Here is a 26,704-nt window from a genome sequence, read left to right as displayed (position 1 = left end):
GATCTGTAATATACTGTTCAGGACCTAACCATTATTTTTCTAGTTGATTTTACACACAGATTTTTTTTTTTCCTAGCAAATGTTATATCATGAACTAATTCTTTTATGCTATTTTGAACACTTAAGTAACAATAAATTTTTATCAAACAGATCCTTATTTTGTAAAACTTAGTTGGAAATTTGCTATAGTTTCTTTAAATTCTAGAAACCACTGAGTTTTACATTTTAATTTTTTTCAGGCAAAGAGTATGTTAGAATGTTTTGTAACTTATTCCTTGAGATAACATTTTCTGGGGTTTTTTGCATGTGTACTGAAGTACTTTGACTTTTATGCCTAATTTATTCCAAAGAAGACCATAATGAGGGAAAGGAATCTATATTTTTGAAGACAGGGAGTGATGAAACAAGGCCCTGGATTTTGCTTGGAATTTGGACATCTGTATTATTGGTTGAGGCCAGCGTAGTCTGCATTTTATTCCCATTCACTCAGTTGAAAGATGACTTTGGAGGCAAGGCTGTGTATCTTGTTACCGAATCCTCTTTCTCCGAGCTTCATGATAAAATGAGCATTCCTTCCTTTGCTTTTGTTCTTACTAAAAGAGAAAAAATAAGTTTTAATAGAGTAAAAACACTTCTACTTTTGGGGTTTGGATGTTATCAAAGCAGTGTTCTCTGTTCAAAGTAAATTATTGGTATCTATCAAGCATTATAGAAGTTGAATGTATATTCTCACTTTGTGCCACTCAAAGTTGCGTTTGCTATTCTCTTTGCTGATGTGAAGCAGAAACTGAACAAGGTAACAGTTTTGATGGTGAGATTAGAGGTAGCCAGGCTGACTGTCTCCTGGCTTTTAGAGACCCTTATAAGCTCAGGGCCACCCCCGCCCCTTGTTTAGATATTACTTGCTCTTTTGAGTTTCAGATTACAGGAGCAATTGATCTGCATGACCTATCTTAAGAACCTTAACTTTGCAGTGGAAACTTAAACCAAATGTCTATCCTCAAGAGACAAATCATCTTAAAACCAGGCTGTTGTCATTTTGATGTACTGTACTGTTCTCTGAGGAACTGTGGGTGAAGAGCACCACCTAGTGGACGGGTCCTGCACTCGCTGCACTGAGTAGAAGAAGGTCTGTATTGGTGAAGCTCTTGCCTTAGGCTTGCACGGAAATGAGCACAGAAATTTTTATGTTGTTTCTCAAACATAATTTGAACCCAGGTCTAGAATTCCAGGAGAATGAGATTGAGAGCAGTCGTGATATTTCAGTTTTTTTTTTTTTTTTTTTTGAGACAGAGTCTCACTTTGTTGCCCAGGCTAGAGTGAGTGCCGTGGCGTCAGCCTAGCTCACAGCAACCTCAAACTCCTGGGCTGAAGCGATCCTCCTGCCTCAGCCTCCCGAGTAGCTGGGACTACAGGCATGCGCCACTATGCCCGGCTAATTTTTCTATATATATATTTTTAGTTGTCCATATAATTTCTTTCTATTTTTAGTAGAGACGGGATCTCGCTCTTGCTCAGGCTGGTCTCGAACTCCTGACCTTGAGCGATCCACCCGCCTCGGCCTCCCAGAGTGCTAGGATTACAGGCATGAGCCACCGCGCCCGGCCGTGATATTTCAGTTTTACCTGTGGTTTTCCTACTTCTGTAGGTGTTTGTGTTGGTCCTTGCCTTTTCCACAAACCTCTTTTCCTTATAGCTGATACTATAATTCATAGAAAACGATTTTTTTTTCATATTTTTAAGTGCTTTTGTTTAAACCTCAGTTCAATATTAAGAGATTACTTTAGATAGAACCTGTTTGCTGCCATAAACTTTATTTATACTGTACTGCTAATCGTTCACAAGGGGAGGAGTTGCTGCTGATCATAAACCGTAGGTCACAAATTGTTGGCTGCTTGTTATAGGGACTGTGTGCCTTTAGTGTATATGAAAATAGTTGCAAAAATTAGGTGATACAATTCCATATTTAAAAAAAAACTTTAACACTTCATAACTACCAGTTTTTAGGTATAGCTGTTCTTTAATGTTTATTTTAAAATGACAAATTCTTGATAAAATGTATCACTCATTCATTTGTTGAATGTTCCTAGATACTTGTTGAGCTAGGAACTATGCCAGGCTTTGGGGATCCAAAATGAACAAGACATAGCTCTTTGTGGACTTAAAGTTTTTTTTTAAATTCTTCACCACAAAAGGAAATGAACATATTCCTTGGATGTAGAATGCACAATGATGGAGTGTAAATGTGTTTATTTGCTTAGTATTTTTTGCCATGGATTAGAAGAATTTAAAAGACATTCATCAAATGCTTTTTAAGAGACTGATAAAATTGATGGGTTTGTTTTAATAAATTTGGTGTGTGTGAGATTGTAGAAGGCTGCCCTTTGGTTTGGTTCTTCAGCTCAAGTTTTATCCTTGGAGAGCTCCAAACACACACACACACACACACACACACACACGTATAGAGTGAAGAATTTAAGAGCACAGGTTCTGGAGTCTGTTTAGGGTACGGACCCTGGCTTTTCAACTTGCTGTATGATCTTGGACAAGTCTCCTCATTTGTTTTCTCATTTGTTGTGAGGATTAAAGGAGATAATCTATGCAACAGGCTTAACACAGTGCCTGACACATAGGAAACACTAAATATTCATTATGATTTATTATGATGATGATTTGGAGGTTTCTCTTCCATTTCGCCCCCATTCTGCATATTTGTAAGGCAGACTTATGGGTGGTTCTCATGGTATGTTCAGTCTTACCTTCACACCTGCAGGCCCCAGAGCCCCCCTTAGTGTGACTGGTTAGTGTGACCATGCAGACAAACTCCACCACTGATGGCCACCAGCTGTCTGCAGGTGCTGAGCTGGAAAGTTCTTCCTGAGGCAGATGATGTTTACAGAAAGGGTATTACCTCGTGTGTGTGTGTGTGTGTGTGTGTGTGTGTGTGTGTTGAACCACAGTTATGATCAGCGGTTCTTATCCTGAGCTCCAGTGAGCCAAGAGCCTCTGAAGCTTCAAATGATAGGCAGGTTTTTTTTTGCCTGTGCATATTTTCATTTTTTTTTTTTCCAGCTCATTATGGGGGTACAAAAGTTCAAGTTATATATATTGCCCATGCCTCCCCATCCCCCTAAGTCTGAGCTTCAAGTGTGTCCATTCCCTAGACAGTGCACATCGCACTCATCATGGAGGTATACACCCATCCCCTCCCCACATCCCCATCCCCCCCAGTCAGAACTTCAAGCGTGTCCATTCCCCAGGCAGTGCACATCGCACTCATCAAGTAGGTATACACCCATCCCTTCCCCCCAGCCCCCACCTCTGTCCGCTACCCAATTGGTGTTACTCAGCTATTAGAAATAATGGCGATATGGCATCTCTTTGGTTCTCCTGGAGAGAGTTGGAACCCATTCTATTAAGTGAAGTATCCCAAGAATGGAAAAGTAAGCACCACATGTACTCACCAGCAAACTAGTTTCCCTGAGTGCACATTCATTTGTTTTTTTTTAAGGAAGAGATCAGATTCATAGTTTTTGTCAGAGTCTCAAAGGCATCTGTACCCCATAAAAAGGTTAAGAACTATACTTTAGATGTTCATGACTCTTTCTGTAAGGCCACTTGAGAAACTAAAAATATGATTCCCTCCTAGAAAGTGAAACTCCAATATGAGTTTTACACTATTTATTTAAGATTCATGAATAATTTTAAGGATAGAGTTGAGATTTTAATTTGAGGAACTCAAACATGAGTGAAATGTTTTTTTCCTCTCATTCCTCTTATCAAAGCTCTGAAGAATTTCAAGAGCAAGGAAAAGTTAAGAGTACAGGCTCTAGAGTAGCCTTCCCTAATTTCAAATATAGGTCTACCACTTACTAGTGAGACCTTGAGCCAGTGACTCTGCTTCTCTCATCTGTAAAATGGGAATAATAATGGTACGTATCTCATAAGATTATAATGAGGATTAAATGGACCAATCTGTAGAAAGCTCTTAAAATTCTTTTTGGCATACAGTAAGTACTATATATTAATAAGTGTTTGCTATTATCACTTCTCAAAAACAATATATTCAAATTTGCTTATTATAATTGTAAAGGTAATTCTTTTATTGTCTGTTTTACCTATACCTTATTGACATGTGAACAATTACAAATATTTCATGACCAGACTTTCCAAAGTCCTGCGGCTGAATTGCTCTAAGTCAGATAACTTAATAAATGAGAATGCAGAGTACCTGGAGCCTTACAATGATGCTGGAAACTTTGGAAAGCATAAAAGAGAAGTGGAAAGAAACTGACAGGGTTTGATCATAGAATCTTTCCAGTTGATCAAACACCAAAAAATTATCTTGAAATTTCTGAGCTAGAAAGGACCTTGGGGATCTTCTCATCTGACCTTCACAGCATGCAGGCAAGTGAGGAATCGGGGCACAGAGCAGTGACTCTGAGGTCACCACGTGCCTGGAGCTGGCGTCCCTGTTCCTTGCCTGCATGCTGACTATCCGCTACTCCTTCTGTCTCCGACAGCGAAAGGGATATAGATTGCCCATGGAGTTCAAGTATGAGCAGTGGGCCCAGAATGTGTGTGGCGAATCAAAAGTCTGTTCCAGGGAGAGAGTATTGAGAAAAAGGAAGGCGTTGCAAGCAGCAGAAAAGCTAGGTGAGTGCGCTGGCGTGCAGGGTGGGGACAGGCTGCACAGCGCAGGCACGTCCTGCAGATGCCTGGCTGGTAGGAGGCTAAAGGTGTGCTTGGCAGGAAAAAACACCTGTTATCAGTGCCTTTTGTCTAGCCAGCCTGTGCAGGTGCTGGGGAGAGGGGGAAATGGGGCTTGTGAATCTGCTGGTCCCTTCATTGGTTTTGTTTCCCTAGGGCCCTTTCTAGTAACTGCCTAAGATTCTAGCGTTTAAGAATATGTATTTTCACTCTCATCATGTCTCCTGAACTTAAACCAGTCACTTCCCCTGATGCTCAACTGAAAAAACAGCAATCTATTCCAACACTGCAGGGGTCAGGTAGCTGCTTTGAACTTACTACAAGAGTCGGTAGGAATCCAGTGTGGCCTTTCTTAGGTGTCATTTGAATTGTGTGTGCTTTTCACCTTATGTGCTAAAGTTCAGCTTGCTTTAAGGTGCACCTTGTGGCCGGGCACGGTGACTCACGCCTGTAATCCTAGCACTCTGGGAGGCCAAGGCAGGAGGATTGCTTGAGCTCAGGAGTTCGAGACCAGCCTGAGCAAGAGTGAAACCCTGTCTCTACGATAAATAGAAAGAAATTAGCCAAACAACTAAAAATAGAAAAAATTAGCCGTGCACGGTGGCACATGCCTGAAGTCCCAGCTACCTGGGAGGCTGAGACAGGAGGATCGCTTGAGCCCAGGAGTTTGAGGTTGCTGTGAGCTAGGCTGACACCACAGCACTCTAGCCCAGGCAAGAGAGTGAGACTCTTGTCTCAAAAAAAAAAAAAAAAAAAAAAGTGCACTTTCCCTCATGGGTGAGAGCCAGACAGTGAAGAAGGGAAGGAAAAGAAAACTTAGAATGATTGAGCACCTACTATGTGCCAGATACAGTGTCAGATTCTTTACAGACATTTTCATTAACGACTTGTAGTCACCTTCAGTTATCATCGTCTCAAGTTTCTGCCCCAGAGATGAAGACTGAAAGAGGGGAAGTAACTGGCACAAGGCCGTGTCACTAGTAAGTGGCAGAGCTGGGATCTGAACCCAGGTCTGTTTGACTCTATAGTCCATCCTCTGCGGTGCCGAGACTGGGAAGAGCACAACACTGATGAGCGTTCACCACACACAGCCTCCAGACTCAACAGTGTTTGGACTGAATCTGGAAAGCAGTGTGGAGCCACGTCAGATCCTGGGAATGGAACTCCTTGTTCTGTTACCTCTCCTCCCTTCTTCACTGCTTCATTCCCTCCTTCCTTAATGTGCCTGGCCGATACTGGGTCTTACATATTTGTCAAGTGAACAATTGAAAGAAAGGTTTCCAAGCACACAGAAAGGAAAGCAGTGATGATTAACCAGCATAGATTCAGGAAGCCTAAACCATGTGCTCCCAGCCTCATTGTGTACTTTCGGATTGTGTTGCTAGGCAGGTAGGAGAGGAGAATATTTGATTCCAGAAGGCAGTAGTTAGCAGTTTCTTCATGAGACTTTTGTAGAGAAAACGTTTTTTAAAATAGAGTGTTGAGGCGTCATGACTAGTTGAGCTGGTTGTCCACCAACTATAGCTCTGTGCTTCTTTTCTCAGTCCTATTTTCACCACATTTTTTTTTAAATTCATGATGGTTTTTAGTTGTAGATGTCTTTAATGGCATAATGATTGGAATTACACGTAACAAGAGGCCAGGAAAAATATGACTATAGTGAAGACCTAGTTATCAGCGGCACTCACGGAAAAGACTCGGTCACGTGAAAGTAAGCATGCCCTTAGATGGCATAACTAGAAGCTCAGCGTCTGGAATAAGGGAGGCAGAGGTTCTGCTCTCTGCACTTCCTGCTGACACACAGAGTAGTAAGTCCATTCAGGGAACCACATTTGCTTTGTGAGGCCCCTGAACTGCTATATTCACTAGTAATAAGTATGGCCAGGAGCCACAGATGTATTCCACATAAAGAATTCTTGAGAGAATGGGAATGTTTAGCTCAGAGAAGAGAGAAGACTCAGGTGGGGGAACATAACAGCTGACCTCACTTCAGAGTAGCAAAGAACTTTGCTAGGTGAGGCCGGAGAAAGGCAGAGGATGCCCCACCATGCTGCTCTTCAGGCAAAGCAGGTGTCTTCCAGACTCTTGCTAGTCTCGGGAATTCAGGCCCAGAGATACTTACTTGCTTTATACCCTGGATGCCACCTAGGGTATGCTGGGGAAAGAGAAAGGTCAGATAAACTAGGAGTGGAGGAGTAGATAGAACTCTGGAGACAGAAGGAATGCATTGAGTAATGCCAAATAATTTGCAGTTTGGGGACCTAGAAGAATAGGACAGAAAATTTTTAATTAGATTAAAGGTATAAGAGAAAGTTGGGGGTGGGAGGAGTGAGGAGGAAGAGTTAGTGCATGATAGGCATTTGCTTCAGGTGTAAAAATCCTAGACCTGTTTTAAAATGGAAGTTGCATTGAGCTTAATGAGTAACTTAAGCTCCATATAGTGCTACTCAACTTTTGAAATTCAATCATGAGTTGTTTGGTTATGTCATTAACACTAAGGATCTACAATTTTATTTTTTTAATTTCTGAATTCCGTTAAAGAGGATGGGAGCATTATATTAGAAAGGAAGCAGTACTTTTCAGCTTGTTCTAAAGTCGATGGCTAATATCAGAAATTAGACTGCTAAATTCATTTATCTAGCGTTAATCACCCTTGTTCTCCTGTTTAACCAGCTCTGCTATCTGCTACTCTGCTACTTGAGACTCTATGAAGTTAAAAGGGCAGAACTAGAAAAATCAATCTCCTCTTGATATACGTGTTTTCTCTCTCTCTCTCTTAAAAAAACATATACTGAATTCTGGAAACTGTAGTCCAGTAAGATTGGTATTGGTTCTCAACAAAAATCCAGAACAGGTTATTTAGCTACTGATTACAATTTTCCTTAGATCAAGATGGTCTTATATATTTTTTTCTTCTGAGATTTTCAGACAGATGGGATAGAGTACCTTATCTATCCAACTAACATTTATCAGACACTTACAGCATGCCTCAAGGAAGGCTTTGTGCAGGGAAGGCAGGAAGTGAACCCAGAATGCCATATTTTAAAGCCTCCTTGGGTCCAGCACCTTTGAGTGGAAGGTGGCCAGTGGGAAAGCAGACATTCCAGGCTGCGAGGGGCAGGTGCCAAGTGCAGGGCAGAGGCTTGCTGAGGAAGGCTCTGCAGGCTGGCGTGCGCAGTGCGGGCAGGAAATGCAGGGAGGGGCTGGGGGGTGGGGGCCAGCTCCTGTGGCCAGTGGGTAACGGAGACTGGCTGACCAATTTCATTTGTGAGGTGAAAAAGAGGGAAGAGTCTAAAATGGCCGAGATTTTCTAACTTGAGGATTCCAGAGAGAGAGGATCAAGGCTTTCTCTTTGGGGCCATTGGGACAGGAGGGACTGGGAGTGAGCCAGAGAGTGAGTGTGAGTGGCTGAGTGAGGATGCTGTTGGGATGTGTTGCTTTTGAGGTGCCAGCGGCAAAAAGTGGCAGTGTCCAGGAGACAACTGTGTACACTCAGCAGGAACGCAGGAGAGAGGCAGGACGGGGTGAACATTTCACGTGGATAGTGAATAAAGCTGTGGATTGCAGTGAGAGGGCCTGGCAAGAATGAGTGGAGAAAAGAGCCATGGAAGGGCTGAACTTACCAGACATAAATTTCCGAGGTTAGCGAAGGCAGAGAGGGAATGAGCAAAGGCGAACAAAAGCTGTCAGAGGTTTCAGAAGGAACCTGGAGGGAGTGGTGTTCTGGAAGCCACAGGAGGCTAGCGCTTCAGGAGGAGACCGGGAAAGGGAGCTTGGTGAGGCCTGGAGAGGAGCGGGCCAGAGGCTCCCACAGTGACTGCCACCCTCCGCAGGAATTAGGGGGGAAGCTAGGAGATAGGCCCCGCCCATAGGACTGGCTTCCTAAACGATTGCTGAAAGACAAGAAAGCAAGAAAGGAACAGTTCATATACGTGTGGTCCCTTAGCAAACTTGCTGCTGTGGCCCAGAGCACAGTAGAATGCCAGTGTCTGTGGCAATGCCATGCTCTTTTGTGGGTACTAAGTCACTGGGAATTTTCTCCCCCAAGGGGACAGGACTCAGACAGCCCCCACTGTGACTTCAGGAGGGTCCATGCGCTCCAGAGCTGTGTTAGTTCTTAACTTTTAGCTCAGACTTAGTAATTGGTATTGATGCATTTTTCAATTCAGGCTGAAGGGAGTGGAGTCGGAATTTAGTTAGTGGGCTCTAAATTAAACTTGGAAACATGATCCTTGTGAAAAATCATTTTAGCTTATCAGTAGTTGGCAAACATTTATACAACAGTGGTTGTTCTGGCTGTGCCTTTGGCTGCATACTAAACTGAACAGCAAGCTATGTCCACTGATTGAATGAAAAAAATAATGATTTTGTGTTACAGGGAACTTTTTACAATATGCCAGAGGGACCTACTGGAGTCTCTTTAATCTTGAACAATGCTTGTTTCTTTCAGAGGCAAATTATGCAAATCGGTACTTAGTGTTTCATAATCAATCAGGTCTTTGTTGGAAGTGTTGAGTGCAGCCGAATAGAATTTCTGTCGTCCTGGGAAGGGAGGGGGTGTCACAAGTCAGACCTCTGCTGTGGTCGGCAAAGGACACTTGTCAACAGCTTTGAACTCTCCCTGCAGTTAAAGTGCAGTCGTTCTTTGAGAAGAATCCCACCATTTTGTACCAGGGTTTTGTTTTACAGTTTATCTTGCTTTTGATAATTTACAAAACACCCACGAAGGAGCAGCTAGCAAGGCTGTTCCGTGGGTGACACATTAAAAACAAAGCTGGGCCTGCCGCCTGGGATGGCAGCTGGCAGCCGTGGTCCGAGCGCCCTTTGTGTCTGAATCTGCCTAGAGTGCAGTATTTTAAAATCTTCCCAGTCTCATCCAAAGTGCACATGTATCTTTAAAAACAATGTCATTTCATCTTCAGCCTGCGTAGAATAGTGAACCTTTATTAGACCTTTGATTTCAGATCAAAAAGAAAGAACCAGAGAAATTTTAAAAGCCCTTGGGAAAAAAAATAGTGATATTTTTGAAAGAGGTCCTGTTATGACTACTGCTCTAATACTTGTGTTGCCATCTAGTGGATAGTAGGAAGTATATCGCTGCCTTACTATGGAGCTTATTTTACCCTATTTCTAATTCTTGAAGGAGGTAGAAAATCAATTCAATTTGGAGCATTAAATAATTATTGAGGAGCCACTTTGGGCTAGGGCCCTCAGGCATATGCCTGAGCAGCTTGTATCAGATAGACATGAAAACAATTCAAAACAAGACGGTGACGTCTGAAAGAAATATACATGCAAGAGGGGTCCTTAACCTGGCCTGGAAGCCTCAGAGAAGACTTTCAGGAGGTGAGACGCCTGAGCAGTCTCCTGAGCAGGGTGTGTCAGGAGAAGATGCTTCGGATTGGGAAGTGGATCTGGAGAAGGCAGTGAGGTCATGGGGAAGTTGATGTGCAGTTTTTTAGCCAAGGAATATATAGGAACATTCACCCTTTTTTTGTTGGTTTGTTTAAAAACATGTTTTGTCTGATTACAGAGATCATACATACTAATTATAGAAAATTTTTAAAGTGCAAAAGGTGTTAAGAAAGCGAAGTCTCCAAATCTTACTGCACAGACAACCGTCAGTATTTTCATGAGCAGTCTTTCAGACTCCTCGCTGTTTATGTGTGCAGCATTAGGTGTGCATTTCATATGTTCCACATAAATTGATCATGATGTACACGCTTTGAGCAACTTTGGTTTTGCCTCAGTTCTTCCCCATTCAACAATGTGTTTGTGGGAAAACTATCCGTGTCAGTAGTCCCTGGTGTTGAGTCCATGTCAACAGTATACATTCACCGATAGGACCAGATCTCACAGGTTGACATATTGGGATGTTTTTTTGTTGTTTGGTCTTTCCTAGCAAAATCTTTATATGTGCAAAGACAGGTAATATAAGAGACTCTTCTTATTCCTTGCCAAATGCATCTAATATAGGGACCACACTGCTATGTTTTATAATCAGTTTGCTTTCATGGTAGATGAGTTGTGTGGAGAATTTCAATGTCTTGGTGATTTGGTGAATTAGCCTTATTAAAATATAGCCAATTAAAAGTAAACTTGATTTATCTTTGCAGAAAGAAAGGGAGGAGTCGTATAAATGCTTGTAGTTCTGGAATGGAGTTAACTTGTTTGGTTAAGTATTAGCCTAGTGAAGCAGCGAGATCCTGACTGGTCCTGGAGTGTGGCTGTTGGACAGTCCCTTTCACCGGACCAGGTTAGATCTCAATATGTCCCATCTACACTTCTGGGAAATGCGAAACTTAATGTGCTCAGATGGGACAGCAAGGTCACCTTTGTGGGTACACTTGTAGGGGCTGTAGGCACACAAGTGCTTGGTTTGGGATACACCAGACAGTTTTCCATTTATTTTGAACCATTTATATGGAATGTGTTACCTTACTGTCTTCTCATCTGTAAAACTGGATAATAATGGTACTTACCCCAAAGAGTTGCTAGGAAAAGTAAGGGAGATAAACGGATGCATAGCATTTGGATCGGTACCATAGTATGCAGTATTCAATAAAAGTTGACTATTAACTTACGCTACTACTATTTTTTAAAAATAGTTTTTATCCCCCTCCCTTTGTAGTAAAGCCCAGGGAGATTAAGCAGCTTGTTCACAATTTCAGCTAGCAAAGGTTAAAAGTTTAGGGGAATTTATAAAATATACCTCTTTCTTCCCAGCCGAGTTTTGGAACTACCTGAAAGAAAAATACAGGAGTCAGAGCAAGGAAAAGCCAAGTGGAGAGCCTGGCTTTAGATTTATGGCCAAATATGGGTGGAGCATGGGTCAGAGTATGCCCTCTGCTGGCTGATGTGAAAAGAGGAGAGGACAGGGCAGTACGCTCATTCCCTTCTCCAAGTCATACATCAGGTAAGTCACTCCTCTCCCCTCTGAGAAGAATGAGTAAAGGTTGGGAGATAGGCCAGGAATATGAGTCAAGGCATAGGGGTGGGTGGTAAGGATTTCCTTCATAGGAAGTGGCCAAGCAGGGGTTAGAACTCAAGAATCGTGGCCAACTCCCTGGGTTTCTCAGCCATCTTCCTCTTGTCTGTGCTGGTTCACTCAAATCCCACACAGTCTTTTGCCCAGAGTTTCACCTCTGCCCTATACCCTATCCTAAGCTAAAGGGTGGATGGGGAGAAACTAATCCTAGACGCTGGTCTCATTACTTGTTCACACCATGTTTTGAGGTGGCTTGACGGTTGACACTCGGATGAGCTGGTGACCGTCACACTGCCAGTCCTGCCAACCATCCTCAGTCCCTGCTCATGTTTGTGGACCTTCCTGTCAATATTCCTCTGCCCTCACCAGTTCTGAGCCTCCCGTGTCATAGACACGGGGAACAGCAGCCAGCTTCAGAGCAGACACCATCAGTGAAAACATACCTTTCTTGCAGATCTTCCTGTATCTAGGGTAGTTAACAAACTTTTTTAAAATGAACATACACAAATACTCTCACGTGAAACCTAGCTTATATTTCTATGAAGAAAAACTCAAACGTGGTTAAGCCAACTATTAGTATTAATAGTTTATTAGTCTTTTGACAGTGTAGTATAGAATAAATAACATAGCCTTTGAGTCATACAGGTCTATGATCAGTCCCAGTTCTGCCACGTATTAGCCTGTGACCTTGCCTAGGCCTCAGTTTCCAAGTTTAAGTGTATTTGTGTAGGGGGAGAGGTGTTGTCCAATTCTGCGGTCTCTGACCCCTGGGCCAAGGACTGGTACAGGTCTGTGGCTTGTTAGGAACCAGGCCACACAGCAGGCGGTGAGTGGCGGGCAATCGAGCAAAGCTCCGTCTGTATTTACAGCCGCTCCTCATTGCTCGCATCACCACCCGACCGCCTCCTGTGGGATCAGCAGCAGCATTAGATTCTGGTAAGTGCAAAACCCTGCTGTCAACTGCGCATGCGAGGGATCTGGTTGCGGCTCCTTAGGAGACTCTGATGCCTGATGATCCGAGGTGGAGCTCAGGCGGTGATGCTAGCGCTGGGGAGCAGCTGCAAATACAGATTATCGTTAGTACAGAGGTTTGACTGCACAGTAAATGTAATGTGCTTGAATCATCCCGAAACCATCCCCTCCACCCTGATCCGTGGAAAAATTGTCTTCCATGAAACCAGTCCCTGGTGCAAAAAGGTTGGGGACCATTGGTCTAATTCATAGAATTGTTATGGGGGTAGAAGTAACAGAGCACATGTTAAGCAGTTGGGTACTGCCTGGCACACACGTGGCTGGTGCTTGGTAAGTACTGACGACTACTGGAGAAAATCAAGTGTGTAGTACATGGTTGAATATAGATATAATACAAGAAGAAGAGGACAGGTTGACAGTTGATATTGCTTACTTGGTTTGCTTTTCTCAGTTCCCAGGCATCCTCCTTGTGAGTTTAGTCCTGGAAAACTGTAATTGTGACCTGCCAGAAAGCTGTGTTTAACTTTGCTGGTTAAGAACTCAAGCCTCATAGTCACAGTGGTTGAGCTTAATGCAGGTCACCCCATGTGTTGCTGAGGAAATTACTTATCCTCTCTCTGACTCAGTTTTCTCATCTATAGAACAGACATGCTAATACTACATTCTAGGGGTTGCTGGGAGAAGTAGATGAGCCAATGCACATGTAGCTCTTGGAATTCTGCCTGGCTCAGAGTAAACTCTCAACCAAGTTTTTGTTGTTGGTTTTTTTTAAGCGGCATTGATCCTGTAAAATGGAATTTAAGCAGATTGCAAGTACTTAGAAATAAAGTAGCCGGAGATTGTTGGGATTTAGTTGTTGGTTTAAGTGTGAGTTATTACCAGTTTAATAGCAGAAAATCTGCTCTTAGAAGAAAGCACTAAATGGGAGGAGGGTTTTGGGTTTTTTTAAAGACAATGTCTCACTCTGGGCTAGAGTGCAGTGGTGTCATCACAGCAACCTCAAGCTCCGGGGCTCAAGTGATCCTCCTGCCTCAGCCTCCCGAGTAGCTGGGACTACAGGCACACATTACCACACCTGGCTAATTTTTCTAATTTTTTTGTAGAGACAGGGTCTCGCTCTTGCTCAGGCTGGTTTCAAACTCCTGGCCTCAAGCGATCCTCCTGCCTTGCCTCCCAAAGTGCTAGGATTATAGGTGTGAGCCACTGTGCCTGGCCGAGATTTTTAAAAATAACATTTTATTGGTTCATTTGACTGACTTCATTTGGTCATTGTCTCCCTTGCCTGGCACATTTCTAATAAACTAAGCTTGGTGTTTATTGTTAAAAAACAAAAAAAACCCCACATTTTTATTATGGAAAATTTTAAATATATATATACTAAATTATACAGAATAATGTAAGGTACCCCCATGTATGCACGTACCCATCCTCAACCATTATCAACTCATGACTAATCCTGTTTCATCTGTTCCCTCCCAACCCCTGTATTACTCTGAAGCAAATCCCAGGCATTTTATTAATGTAATTCATTTGTAAATTGTTCAGTATATATCTCTAAAAGATAAAGATTCTTTTAAAAAACATAATCATAATATATAATATCATTATCATGCCTAAGAAAATTCATTTTAATTCCTTAATATCATTAAGTATTAAGTGGGAAATTCTTTAAGCAGTAAAATAACAATAATATACAGTGGACATTAAAATGACTTTAATGTCAAATGAAACTAGAGAACGTACCCCTTAGTTTACCAGTACTGAGGGAGCCCGTGCCAGTTCAGCATAATTAGGGGTTCCAGTTCCAGCTCTGTTGGGAATGTCTCCTCTCAGAACTTTGATTTCTTTCCACTAAGAAAAATAACTATTTCACAGATTGTTGTCAGAATTAAATAAAATAACCCACTTACTAGCACAAAGAAGACATTAAATAAATATTGCATTCCCTTCCTTTTTTCCTTTTCTCTTTTGGCTACAGTTCAATTCTTGTTTTAAACTACAGTTTATGACAGAAATGTAAGATCCTCTATTTTTGTCCATACCCAGCCTCTCTGGCAGAGACATAATTAAGACAGTATGGCCGTGTGATCAAACCATACCTGGATGGTAGCAGCTCTTTTCCATGGCAGGCATCAGTCAGACGGCAGGTTATCCACTCTGTGGGGAACGGATGATCTTCTTGTGAAGCACATTAGGCTGCCCAGTCTCAGTAGATTTTGGTGATGCTGTGCCTTCTGAATGTACCTTACTGACTTTTCTAGGAGAACTATTTATTTGCACAAATAGCTGGCTTGTCCTTCTTCATTTTTCTATTCACTCAGTTACCTAAGTGCAGGATGTGTGATGCCTTTGATACCTTTTTGATCCAACTAGTACATCAGGGTTTATCAGATCTTGAAGCCTTTTCTGTTGGATTTCCTTTTCCCTCCTTTCTCCCTCCCACCCTCAATCACTTTAGCCCTTTCCAACATACAGGCACAGCTGAGATACAAAAATGAATAGGACAGAGATGCTGACTTCAAGGAACTTAACGGAAGTCTAGTGGGGGTCACAGATAAACACTTCTCATGTAATACAGAAAAAGCAAACAAGTATCTATAAAGTACTGAGGGCGTTTATAGATGATGTGAAGGCTTCATAGAGGAAGTGCCATTTAAGCAGAACCTGGGAGGACAAGCAGGGCTTCTTTGAGTGTATTAAAGGCTTTCCAGGCAGAGGAAGAGCAGTCACAAAGGTATGGAGCAGTGAGGATGGTGTGTCCCTTCTGCTGTCCAGGCCTGTGAGATGCCTCACAACATAGGTTTGACCCCGAAACCACTCCTCTTTGTAGCCCTTACGTCTTGTCGCCTACCTGGTCCCTCAGAGACTTCACCAGGAATCTCTTCCTTCCTCTCATGCCCTTTACCCTATACCCCTTCCCCGTACTTTCGGTGGGATCAAGACTATAAGAAATTAGAACTAGTTTTAGATCTTAAAGGGCAAATTCACTTATTTTACTCTCTTTTTTTAAATCAAACTTTATACTGGAATGGCCTTTCTCTTTTTAGAAGTGAGAGTCATTTGCATTCTCTGTTGGTATGTGCATATTCCTACTTTATCACATAAGTGACTCTTTAAAAATTAGCACTATATATATTATAGAAACATTAAAAATCCAAAGCATATGACTACTTAACGTCTCTAAAATTTTCAAAATGTGAGGGGCATGCCAGAATTGTATGAACTATAATATGCTGTCTTTGGCAGTTTATTCACAAAAATAAGACTAAGCCTGAGAGTAACAGATCAGAGCCTGGCTGAGAATCTTTATAAAGATGATGGTTAGTCATGTCACCTGACTGTTGCATCATTCTTCACAAAGATAATCTTACCATAAAATGTTATTGGGAGGCCGGGCGCGGTGGCTCACGCCTGTAATCCTAGCACTCTGGGAGGCCGAGGTGGGCGGATCGTTTGAGCTCAGGAGTTCGAGACCAGCCTGAGCAAGGGCGAGACCCCATCTCTACTAAAAATAGAAAGAAATTATATGGACAGCTAAAAATATATATATAGAAAAAATTAGCCGGGCATGGTGGTGCATGCCTGTAGTCCCAGCTACTCGGGAGGCTGAGACAGGAGGATCGCTTGAGCTCAGGAGTTTGAGGTTGCTGTGAGCCAGGCTGACGCCACGGCACTCACTCTAGCCTGGGCAACAGAGTGAGACTCTGTCTCAAAAAAAAAAAAAAAAAAAAAAAATGTTATCTGTCTCAAAAAAAAAAAAAAAGTATGCCGATTTAGATAAATCGTAGGAAGACCTATTGATTTTTTTTCATTGCTATAGGTTTGTTATTTTTTTTATTTTTTTTAGAAATTAATAGAAATTTCAGAACTCTCAAATGTCTAAAGAAATCTTATTATTCCTTTATTTTCATTCTTGGCATTTGAAATACGATTTTATACATTGTGCTTGTGTTAAGTATTGAGTTATTATACTGTTGTGTATTAAGTCAATAATTAACACCTCTTAATTTGTGAAGAATTCCATTTAATCCTGAACAGGCTTTACTCTGTTTTAATAAACTCATTTTATAGAAATTTGCCATTCATGTGAAGTTGGGATCACCTTTGTTAGACTTTAAGGAAAGTCTTGTAATTATGTTCTTGTGAGCTGCCTGAGGGGTCTGCTTGCTCTTGGCACTCAGCCCCAGGCCCATTCTACCCTTATAGAGACACCATGAGCTAAAATTGGGGGTAGGCAGCTGGATCTAGCCTGTGTAGATTCCCTTGGACTTTTAAAAACTTTTTATGGAAAACTTTATGACTCCTAAAAGAAACTGTTGTGGATATTAAGGCTCTTATAAGGAATATTAGTTTCTTATTGCTGCTGTAACAAATTACCACAAACCTGTGGCTTAAAGCAACACAGATTTATTATCTTACAGTTCTGTAAGTCAGGTGTCCAAAATGGGACTCCCTGGGCTTAAAATCAAGGTGTTGGCAGGTCTGTGTTCTTTTCTGGAGGCTCTAGGGGAGATCCATTAACTTGCCCTTCCCAGGTTCTGGAGGCTGCCCACATTCCTTGGCTCCCTTCCTCCACCGTCACATCCAGCCACGTTGGCCTGAGTCTTTCTCACACTGCGTCACCCGGACTCTCTCTTCTGTCTCCGCCCTCTACATTTAAGGACCTTTGTGATTACGTTGGGCCTACCTGAGTAACCTAGGATAATCTCCCTATTTTAAGGTCATCTGATCAGCAACCTTAATTCATCTGCTACGTTAATTCCCCCTTGCCATGTAACCTAACATATTCACAAGCTCCAGGAATTAGGAGTTGGATAGCTGGCAGGAGATGCAGAGGGGGGATGGGGCCAGGAAGGCATCATTCTGCCCACCACAGCAAGTGTAATCCTTCTGGGATTATTCAAGACCCACTATTTATTCAATATTTAATAAAAGTTGTGGGGCTCTGCTTTGCACCAGGAACTGTGTCTTTCCATGCTCTGGGAAAAGAGAGAGGACTCTCTACCCTCTAGGGGGTTGCAGTCTGGTGACGGGAAATCAGTCTGTGAACTAGTCCTTGTGGTCATCCAGAAGGAGCAGGTGCTAAAATAGATGCATGTGCAGCATTTTATGAGGGAATGGGATCTGGCTGTGGCTGAGAGTGTGGAATGGGTAAGAAGGAAAGGAGAATCTTGAATGAGAAGGAAGAATTTGACCTGGAGGGAATGGTGGGTAGGACATTACAGGACAAGGAGAACCATGAGTGTGCAGGTGACAGGAGGCCTTGGGACTTGGAGCCTGAAGCCTGGGGGGAGTGTGACAGGGCTTTTGGGGCTGAATTATGAAGCTCAAACTACAGCTTGAGTGTGTATTTGGAGGTTTGGACTTATTCCCATTGGTTAGGTCCTGCAATGACGCATTGGCTGCCCTTTTTCAAATCAGCCTGCAAAGCTGCCTCCTTTGGCTGCAGTGTATTTTAAAACCAGAATTCACCACTGCCAAACGTATTCCACCCATCCACTTCCTCTGCTTTAGTTGCTTATACTGTTTACATGTCCCCTAAGGGCAGCTGAGTCTGTGACCCCTGGTAGGCAAGGGTTGGGGTAAGGAGATGGAAACCATTGAAGGTTTTGAAACAGAAGAGTAACTTGATCAAATCTTGTATGTGATGCAATAAACACCTTGCTTGCACATCTTTTAAAATTTTTCTCGGCCGGGCGCGGTGGCTCACACCTGTAATCCTAGCACTCTGGGAGGCTGAGGTGGGAGGATCGCTCAAGGTCAGGAGTTAGAGACCAGCCTGAGCAAGAGCGAGACCCCGTCTCTACTAAAAATAGAAAGAAATTATCTGGACAACTAAAAATATATATATAGAAAAAAGTAGCCGGGCATGGTGGCGCATGCCTGTAGTCCCAGCTACTCGGGAGGCTGAGGCAGGAGGATCGCTTGAGCCCAGGAGTTTGAGGTTGCTGTGAGCTTGGCTGATGCCACGGCACTCTAGCCTGGGCAACAGAGTGAGACTATGTCTCAAAAAAAAAATTTTTTTTTTCCTCAACAGACTTAAAAGTCCATTTCATGATGTAGCTTAAGTGGAAAATAGGAACAAGAATGTGAGGAAGACAGCTGTGGTGTACTGGAAACATGCTGAATTTGGACTCAGACAGTCCTGAGCTTAAATCTGAGCTCATGTACTAAATATGTAACCTTAGACAGGGCACTTAGCTTCTACAAGGTTCACTTTCCCAAGCTGGTTACTGAGAACACTGATAATTCGTGCCCATGGCAGGGCTGTCAGGGAGAGAGAGAGAGAAAGAGACTGAGCATGTGAAAGTGCCTACCAGTGCCAGGGATATACGGGAGACTCTCAATTATCATTATATATTAAATAAATATATCATGGCCATACTTAATCTTTTTTCTTTTGTTTATGCTCTTAAAATGCCGTAGGGTGTTTTTCTGAACTGCATTTATAATAATAGTCCAGACTATGTGGGAAATTTAACTGAACCCTTACTGACCTACCTCCAGACAAACCTGAATGTTTCTTTGGTGATAAACACTATTTTGTGTTTGGGCAGGTACTCATTCCGCAATTGTTTATTGATCACCATTTGTGCTTCCTGTGCTTAGAACTGTAGGGAAAGCTGGACAGCCCCTCCTTGCGTAGTTCAAAATGCCACTGACAAAGAAGCATGTATATAAAAGTTAAGTCAAGGCCGGGCACGGTGTCTCCTACCTGTAATCCTAGCACTCTGGGAGGCCGAGGTGGGAGGATCACTTGAGCCTAGGAGTTCAAGACCAGCCTGAGCAAGAGCAAGACCTCGTCTCTACTAAAAATAGAAAAAATCAGCCAGGAGTGGTGGCACATGCCTATAGTCTCAGCTACTCGGGAGGCTGGGGCAGGAGGATCACATAAGCCCAGGAATTTGAGGTTGCAGTGAGCTAGGCTGACACCACTGCACTCTAGTTGGAGTGAGAGTGAGACTCTGTCTCAAAAAAAAAAAAAAAAAAAAATACAGTTAAGTCAGAGTACATGGCCATGAATAATTGAGTGCCAACTGGGTGGTATGCAGAAGTCCTTTTAAGTTTATAGCAAGAGTAAAAATCAGCTTGTGTTGGCCTTGACAGAAAAACTTTTATGAAGAGATGAAAGTTCAGCAGAGTTTTCAAGGCAGTGCCACGTGTTTGGAATGAGCACAAAGGGCTTGAGTAGGAAGCCAGGGGGAGCAGTGGTCAGGGGACAGGAGCAGGCCACTGCTAGTTAGGACTGCCTCCTCTGGAAGTACTTTTGTCCCTGTTAACTATGATCTGAGGTTTTATTCCTTCCTCTTTATTTTATTTTTTTATTTTTGAATCCCTAGCTTCATGCATGGTACTTAACACGTGGAAGGTGCTTTAGAGTAGGGTTTTATTGTGCTAGGAATGAGCCATCACAAGTACAGTGCTTTGTACCCGTGTCTTCAGATTCTTTGTGCTCATCCATGGATGCAGGCCGTAGGGAAGAGATGGGAATCTGCAGTGTGGGGATAATCAGTTGCTTCCTGAATATTTTTCTTTTTTTTAACTCTGCTGCTCTGCATGTGCCCTGTTTATAAAGCTGATGGCTTCAGCCTTAGACTCCATCCCCTAGACCATGTGGGAGAAGAAGGAATACTTGTCTGTAAAATTTTTGATGTAAGACACGTAAAGAAAGGAATTGACCTTATTGAGTCCATCCTGTGTAATTACCAGACATGCATTATCTCATTTAATCTCTAAGTTCCTTAGAGATCATCTATTCATAATGTTATAGATCAGGATAATCAGAGGTAGAAGGAGCCATCAATAACACCAAGGCCCAGCAATGTTAACAAGGTGGTAACTGTGCAAGAGTCTAAAATTAAGTTGCTCAGTTTGTAGCTTCAAAATCTTTCTGCAACCTGCGTTCCATTCTCTATTAATTTAAAATTCATTTCATGAGTATAACATATCTATCTATATAAACTGATTGCTTTTTTTTTAATTTTAGATATCTCACATTGGCAAACTGAGAGATTTTCTTCTGGAACACAGGAAAGATTATATTAATGCTTATAGGTAAGTGTACATTTTTTACCATGACTTTGGTGGCTATGTTCTGTTCCATGCCTATATTTCTTCTGAGCTTTTTGTCCTTACTTTTTACTTCATAACTTGGAGTTGTAATGGGGAAGATTAGTTTGGCAGTGGAAGAATACTCTGTGTCTTCAAAGTCATGACATCACAACAGCAATATCTTCTAGTTTGCTTGTACCTCTCTGTGTACCGTTATTTCCTATCAAATGAAGTTCACTCCATGAATACTTACTAGAGCAGTGTATGAAGTCAGGGACACGTATATTTGTATCACCTGAACTTGTGGAGGAATAAAGTTTTCATGGCTCTGCTAGCTATTTTTGCCCATATTTCATTGTCTCAGCCTGTGACACCAGTTTTGTTGTTGTGGTGATGTTCTCATGAGGATTTTTCAGTCCCCACCCTCATGTCACTAGATCACGTCTTCCTTGCCAATTCCCAGTCCTTAGTTCTGATGGCCATCTCCTTCTGTCCTTCTGGGCCTTTTGAAGCTTGCTAGAGACAGCCACAAGCCCACTTGGGCATGGCATGGCTTTCATTTCTTAGGGCGCCTTTTTTTTTTTTTTTTTTTTTGAGACAGAGTCTTACTCTGTGGCCCAGGTGAGTGCCATGGCGTCAGCCTAGCTCACAGCAACTTCAAACTCCTGGGCTCCAGTGATCCTCCTGCCTCAGCCTCCCAAGTAGCTGGGACTATAGGCATGTGCTACCATGCCCGGCTAATTTTTTCTATTTTTAGTAGACACAGGGTCTTGCTCTTGCTCAGGCTGGTCTCAAACTCCCAAGCTCAAGCGAACCTCCCACCTCGGCCTCCCAGAGTGCTAGGATTATAGGCATGAGCCTCTGTGCCTGGCCCTTTAGGGCACTTTTGATGAATCTTTTTATTCATCCCTTAATGTAACTCATGGGGACATTCCTCCTGGGAGCTAAGTCCAGTTTCTACTCAGTGTCAGGTGTGGCCCGGGTTCCTTCACTTGTGAAACTTTTCTCCTGGAGCTCATCTGCGACTTCCCAGTCACCAAATCCAGCGCCTTTTCCTCAAACCTGAATATATATGGAATCATATGGTGCACACTCCTGTGTGTCTGCCTTCTTTCACCAGACATCTTTTTGAGGTTTATCCATGTTTTTGTGTGTGCAGTAGTTTGTTCCTTTTTATTGCTTTATTATTTGTAATATTCCATTGTGTGAAATGACCACCATATGTTTATCCATTTATCGAATAGAGAATATTGGGTTGTTTCCAGTTTAGGGCTACCATGAATAAAGCTGCTATGAGTAGCATCTCTGCGAGTCTTTTTGTGGACATATGTGTTCATTTCCCTTGAATAAGTACCTAGAAGTGAAATTGCCAGGTCATACATATAGTAATAGGTGTGTGCCTAGCTTTAAACTAAACTGACAATCAATTTTCCGAAGCAGTTTTACTGTTTTATGCTCCTGCAGTTGCTCCACACCCTTGCCAGCATTTGGTGTTGCTAGCCTTTCATTTTAACCATGATAAGAAAGTGTGCAAGGGTATCTCACTGTGTTACACTCCCTAGTGACAATGCTGGTGAACATGCATGGCCTTCTCAGCTCTTCTTCTTTGCTCCAGCCTTTGCCCTGTTGATCACCATGAGTTTCTTGGAATTTCCTGCTCCCTTAACCTCCATTACAGCATCTCTTGGCTCCGCTCACACTCCTCATGTTGCCTCTGTGTCCTTCATCTACCCCGTAAGAACTCCAGTGTTGTGTTTGGGGCCCTTTTGTCTTATTCGTCTCGACTTTGCTTAGAAAAAAATTTCTGTCCATCATTACCTATCTACCCACTCCCTTCTCTGTCCATCTCAAAGGCCTCCTCCATGTTAGGTACTCTGATAAGCACTAATTAATATTTTGTCTTAATCAGTCCTCACAGCAGCCACATGTGGGAGACACTGCTATTAAGCCTGCGTGACAGTAGGAAATGGAGTGTAGAGATGAAGTGACCTGCTGAAGGCACAGCTGGTGAGCTGCTGAGCCAGGGCTCGACGATCTGACTGCGGAGTCCACGCCCTTCCCCACCACACTCTCCTACACATTGTCACAGTTCTCTCTCTCACCACTCTGCCAACAGTTCCTCAGTGCGTGCCATGAACTACAGGTGCCCTTAGTTCCCTGTTGCCACTGTCCTGCCTGCTCAGTGCATGCAAGCAGCACAGTCTCCACACACCGCTTCTGCCCACTCCTTCCTTCCCTGGAGAGTGTGTCATGCAGTCTTTGTCACTTGCCTGATCTCCTGGTTCTCAACTCCCTGCTCCTTGTTGCTCTCCTCCCCATCTGTCTTAAAGGCACAGCTGTCACCCTGTCCTTGTCACCCTGGTTGTGATCACCTGGTTCCCCTCCTCAGATCCCTTCTCTGACTGCAGGACGTGACCCATCCATACTTCCTAGATAAGCAAGACTTTTCACTGACTTCATCCACTCTTCCATCCTCTCTCGCCCTTCACGTGCCCTGTAGCTGCATTCAGAACAGACATTTGTTCCACCTCCAGGCCTCTAATCACACTGTCTGCTTGGCCTTTGCTCTTGACTCCAATCCGTACATGTCACATGTTCACATGTTCACATGCTTCCATTCTAAAAGTCCCGCTTCCCACCACCACCTTCTCACAGAGGCTGTCCTGGCCCCACCTTCCTGTCCAAAAGCGATCTCCCCTGCCTTTGAACTCTGACAGCTCCTTTTCTCTGCTTTTCTTTTGGTATTTCTCAGATGTGCCTGGTACAGTAGTTTGTCCGTAATCTCTTCCATCAAGTTTCTTGAAGTGAGAAACTATCTTACTCATCTCTGCATGTTTCACAGTGCCAAAGTTTGATCAGTTGATTCACTCATCAGTTCATTCATTCTGCAGACATCATTGAGTGCCTACCATGTGCTGCACACCATGCTAGGCGTGGAGTATAAAATAGTGAGCAAAGGCAAACATGGTTGTCCTTCATGGAGCTGTTAAAGGATTCATGCAAACAGGTAACACTGCAGATGTGACAGGTACGGCAGAAATAGAGTACAAGTAGCTTTTGAGGAATTCAGCCTTGTCAGGGAAAGTATCCTTGAAGAAGTGACACTTGAGCTGAGGTCTGAAGGAGTAGGAGTTACCCAGGTAAAAAAGGAAGGAAGAAAATTCAAATGCAGAAGGATTGAAAGTACCCTGCAGACAGTGTCTGCCCTATTGTGAAACATGCTGAGATGAAAAACACAGTTTCTCATTCATAAATATTTATCGAACAGGTGAAGGAATGATTTGAGTCATCTAAAATGCCATTCGGAAAGAGGTTTTGATTTTTAAAAAGAGAGAAAGCATTTTGACCAAAACTTCCAAAGTGGTTTCTGGAATAGCCTCCAGCTGTGCACAGACACAGGCACGTTGCAGTCCAGCTGTCTTGTCTGTGGTCGTCCCGCAGCTCCATTCACGCCTGGCTTTAAGGTGGCATTTTACTACGGGACTCGTCTTCAAAGGTATTATGTAAATAAGTGGAAAAGTTAGATTTGACAGAGATGAAATTAGGAGCATCTTTTTGGGATCTCATCTGTATAAAATAAGGGGTGCTTGTATTTCAGAAGCCTTCCTCTCACAAAGTTAATAATATAAAAGAAATCCTCAACTTTTTAAAGAACTTTGTCAATATATGCAAAAATGGAAATGGTTCACATAAATTATTCAACAGAGAAAAATAATTAAAACCCAGGTGAATCTGAATCCCTGATGCATTGTCTGCTTCTACTTAACGTGGGGGGAAGTTTTATACTTTTAAGTGTATTTCATTTGTATTATTCTGGAATATACTAAAATAATTGTTCTGATGCTTGGTACCAAGAAAACCGTACTTTTAAGTTCTCAGTTAAAATTATTGGTTAACACTAGATGGCAGTGTATATTTTATTTCTAAAGGCGTATATGCGTATCAAATACTAATTTGATAGGCCGTAAAAATGGAAGCTACCATGATTTTGGAAAAGTTTATAAAACTGATATAAACCTATCAATTTCCAGCTCCTTTCTGTGGTATCTGACAACTTTGGTTAAAGATGTGCTTATAGAGATCTTTCGTAGAAATCTGTTGTTAACATCCCTTTGCCTTGAAGAGGCATCCAGCAAGGCGAATGCTGTGAATGTTGGTTTGGTTCAAGCCATTCCTTATAAGCCATATGAATCCGAGAAAGCCATTTAATCTGTGAAACTTGGTGTCTGCCTCTAAGCCAGAGGTCAGCAAACTATAGCCTGTGGACCAAATCCAGCCTATTGCTTATTTTTGTATAGCCTGTTAGCTAAAAATTGCTTTACTTTTTAAATTTTTTTTTTTTTTTATTTTTTTGGAGACAGTGTCTCGCTCTGTTGCTCAGGCTGGCCTCAAACTCCTGGGCCCAAGCCATCTTCCTACCTCAGCCTCCTGAGTAGCTGGGCCTATAGGCACATGCCATGGCACCCAGATTTATATATTTTTAAGTGTACATTTAAATTTACATTTTTAAATGTTAGGGGAAAAAAGATTTATCACATGTGAAAATTATGTGATATTCAAATTTCAGTGTCCATAAGAAGTTTTATGGGCACACAGTCACACCTATTCATTTATATATTGCCTGTGGCTGCTCTTGTACCACAACAGCAGAGCTGAGTAGCCGTGACAGACTGTAAGGCCCACAAAGTCCGACATATTTATTATCTAGTCTTTTTCAGAAAAAGTTTACAGAGCCAACAACGGGAGTGATAATCACTCAGGAAGTAGTTTAGGGGTTTGAAGAAGACAATATAATTGAAATACAATGCAAAAAAACAATGCAATTGTATCAGGGTGCCCTTCTGTAACTTTGTAATAGTTTTAAGTTTTTGATTGTAATAGTGATATTAAGGCAGTTATCCTCAAACGGCGGAGCAAGGGTCCTGCGAACTGCTTTTCAGCATTCCCAGACTACTGCAGCACGGACTGCTGCCTCTCAGTACAGCAGGTGCAGGGCCTACACTTTCCCTTTCCCAGCCATGATGGCGGCAAATGCTGGGAGCAAGGACTAGAATCCATGGGGGCTAGTCCCAGCTCTGCCACTCACTAGCTGTGTGCCTCAAGCATCTCACTTATCCCCTCTTTGAGCATCAGGTAGAACTATGGCACCTGTTGCCAGCTATTCATTGCCAACTCCTATACTCTGAACTCTCCTCCTACCCTTGTTTTGGTCACTTTGAAAAAACATGGGCTTTGGCGTCAGTCACAGCTAAGTTCCAGTTCTGCCATGTATTAGTCATGTAAGTATGTACAACTCACTTAACCACTGTACTTGGTTTCTTTTGTATAAAATGTGGATGAAGTCCTCGTGAGGACTAAATGAGATGTGTGGGAGAGTTCCTGGCACATAGGAGTCCTTTGGTGAATTGAGCTGGAACCCAATTTGACCTGTGATGCAGTGGAAGGTGGTGGCGGGGGTGGTGGAAACAAAACCCACCTCTGTTTCCTGCCAGAGGGAGGTGGGAGGAATGGGGAGGGAGACAGACAGACTCAGGAAGCAGGAGTCGATCAACACGAAGACCGACATCTTGCCAGCTTTGTCATTGGTAAAATCTAGGTTGGCAGGCAGAGCACAAGTCTCCAGGCGGGTGCCCTTGCTGACACTCTGCTCCTGAATTAGACAGACTCATTCAGCCGTTAGTGCCACGGAACAGTCACAGTCCCTGGAGCACAGACAGCAGGGCAGGCCCCTGTGCAGCGTATGAGAGAGAAACAGAGCAGAACCTCTGCTGTCTGTAGGTAGGCACATCCCAAAGACAGGAGGGGGAGAGAGAGAGAGAAAGAGAGAAAGAAAGGAGTGTCGGCTAGATGCATGCCCCGTGCCTTCTGCCAGGATCCCGGAGGCAGGAGGTGTCACTCTGGGGAAGTAGGTTCACGTAGCAACATGGGGACTCGGGAACAAGCATCCCCCCATGCGCCACGTCTTCTCCAGATGGAGGAAGG

General features: G+C 42.9%; 1 protein-coding gene across 4 annotated transcripts in view; it reads left to right on the top strand.

The window, feature by feature from the left end:
* STX18 (syntaxin 18) overlaps window positions 1–26,704 on the top strand; it is a 120,943-nt gene that overhangs the window by 51,666 nt on the left and 42,573 nt on the right. For 3 of the 4 annotated variants that reach the window (XM_069495591.1, XM_069495592.1, XM_069495590.1), the window contains exon 2: window positions 20,658–20,725. In XM_069495591.1, the coding sequence (XP_069351692.1) occupies window positions 20,658–20,725 (68 nt within the window). Of the gene's footprint in view, window positions 1–20,657; window positions 20,726–26,199; window positions 26,501–26,704 lie in introns of those variants that run through there. The other variant, XM_069495593.1, reaches the window with a different exon arrangement.

This window comes from Eulemur rufifrons, chromosome 20 (assembly GCF_041146395.1).
Source record: "Eulemur rufifrons isolate Redbay chromosome 20, OSU_ERuf_1, whole genome shotgun sequence".
Taxonomy (NCBI): Eukaryota; Metazoa; Chordata; class Mammalia; order Primates; family Lemuridae; genus Eulemur; species Eulemur rufifrons.
This window is presented reverse-complemented; position numbering and strand designations above follow the sequence as displayed.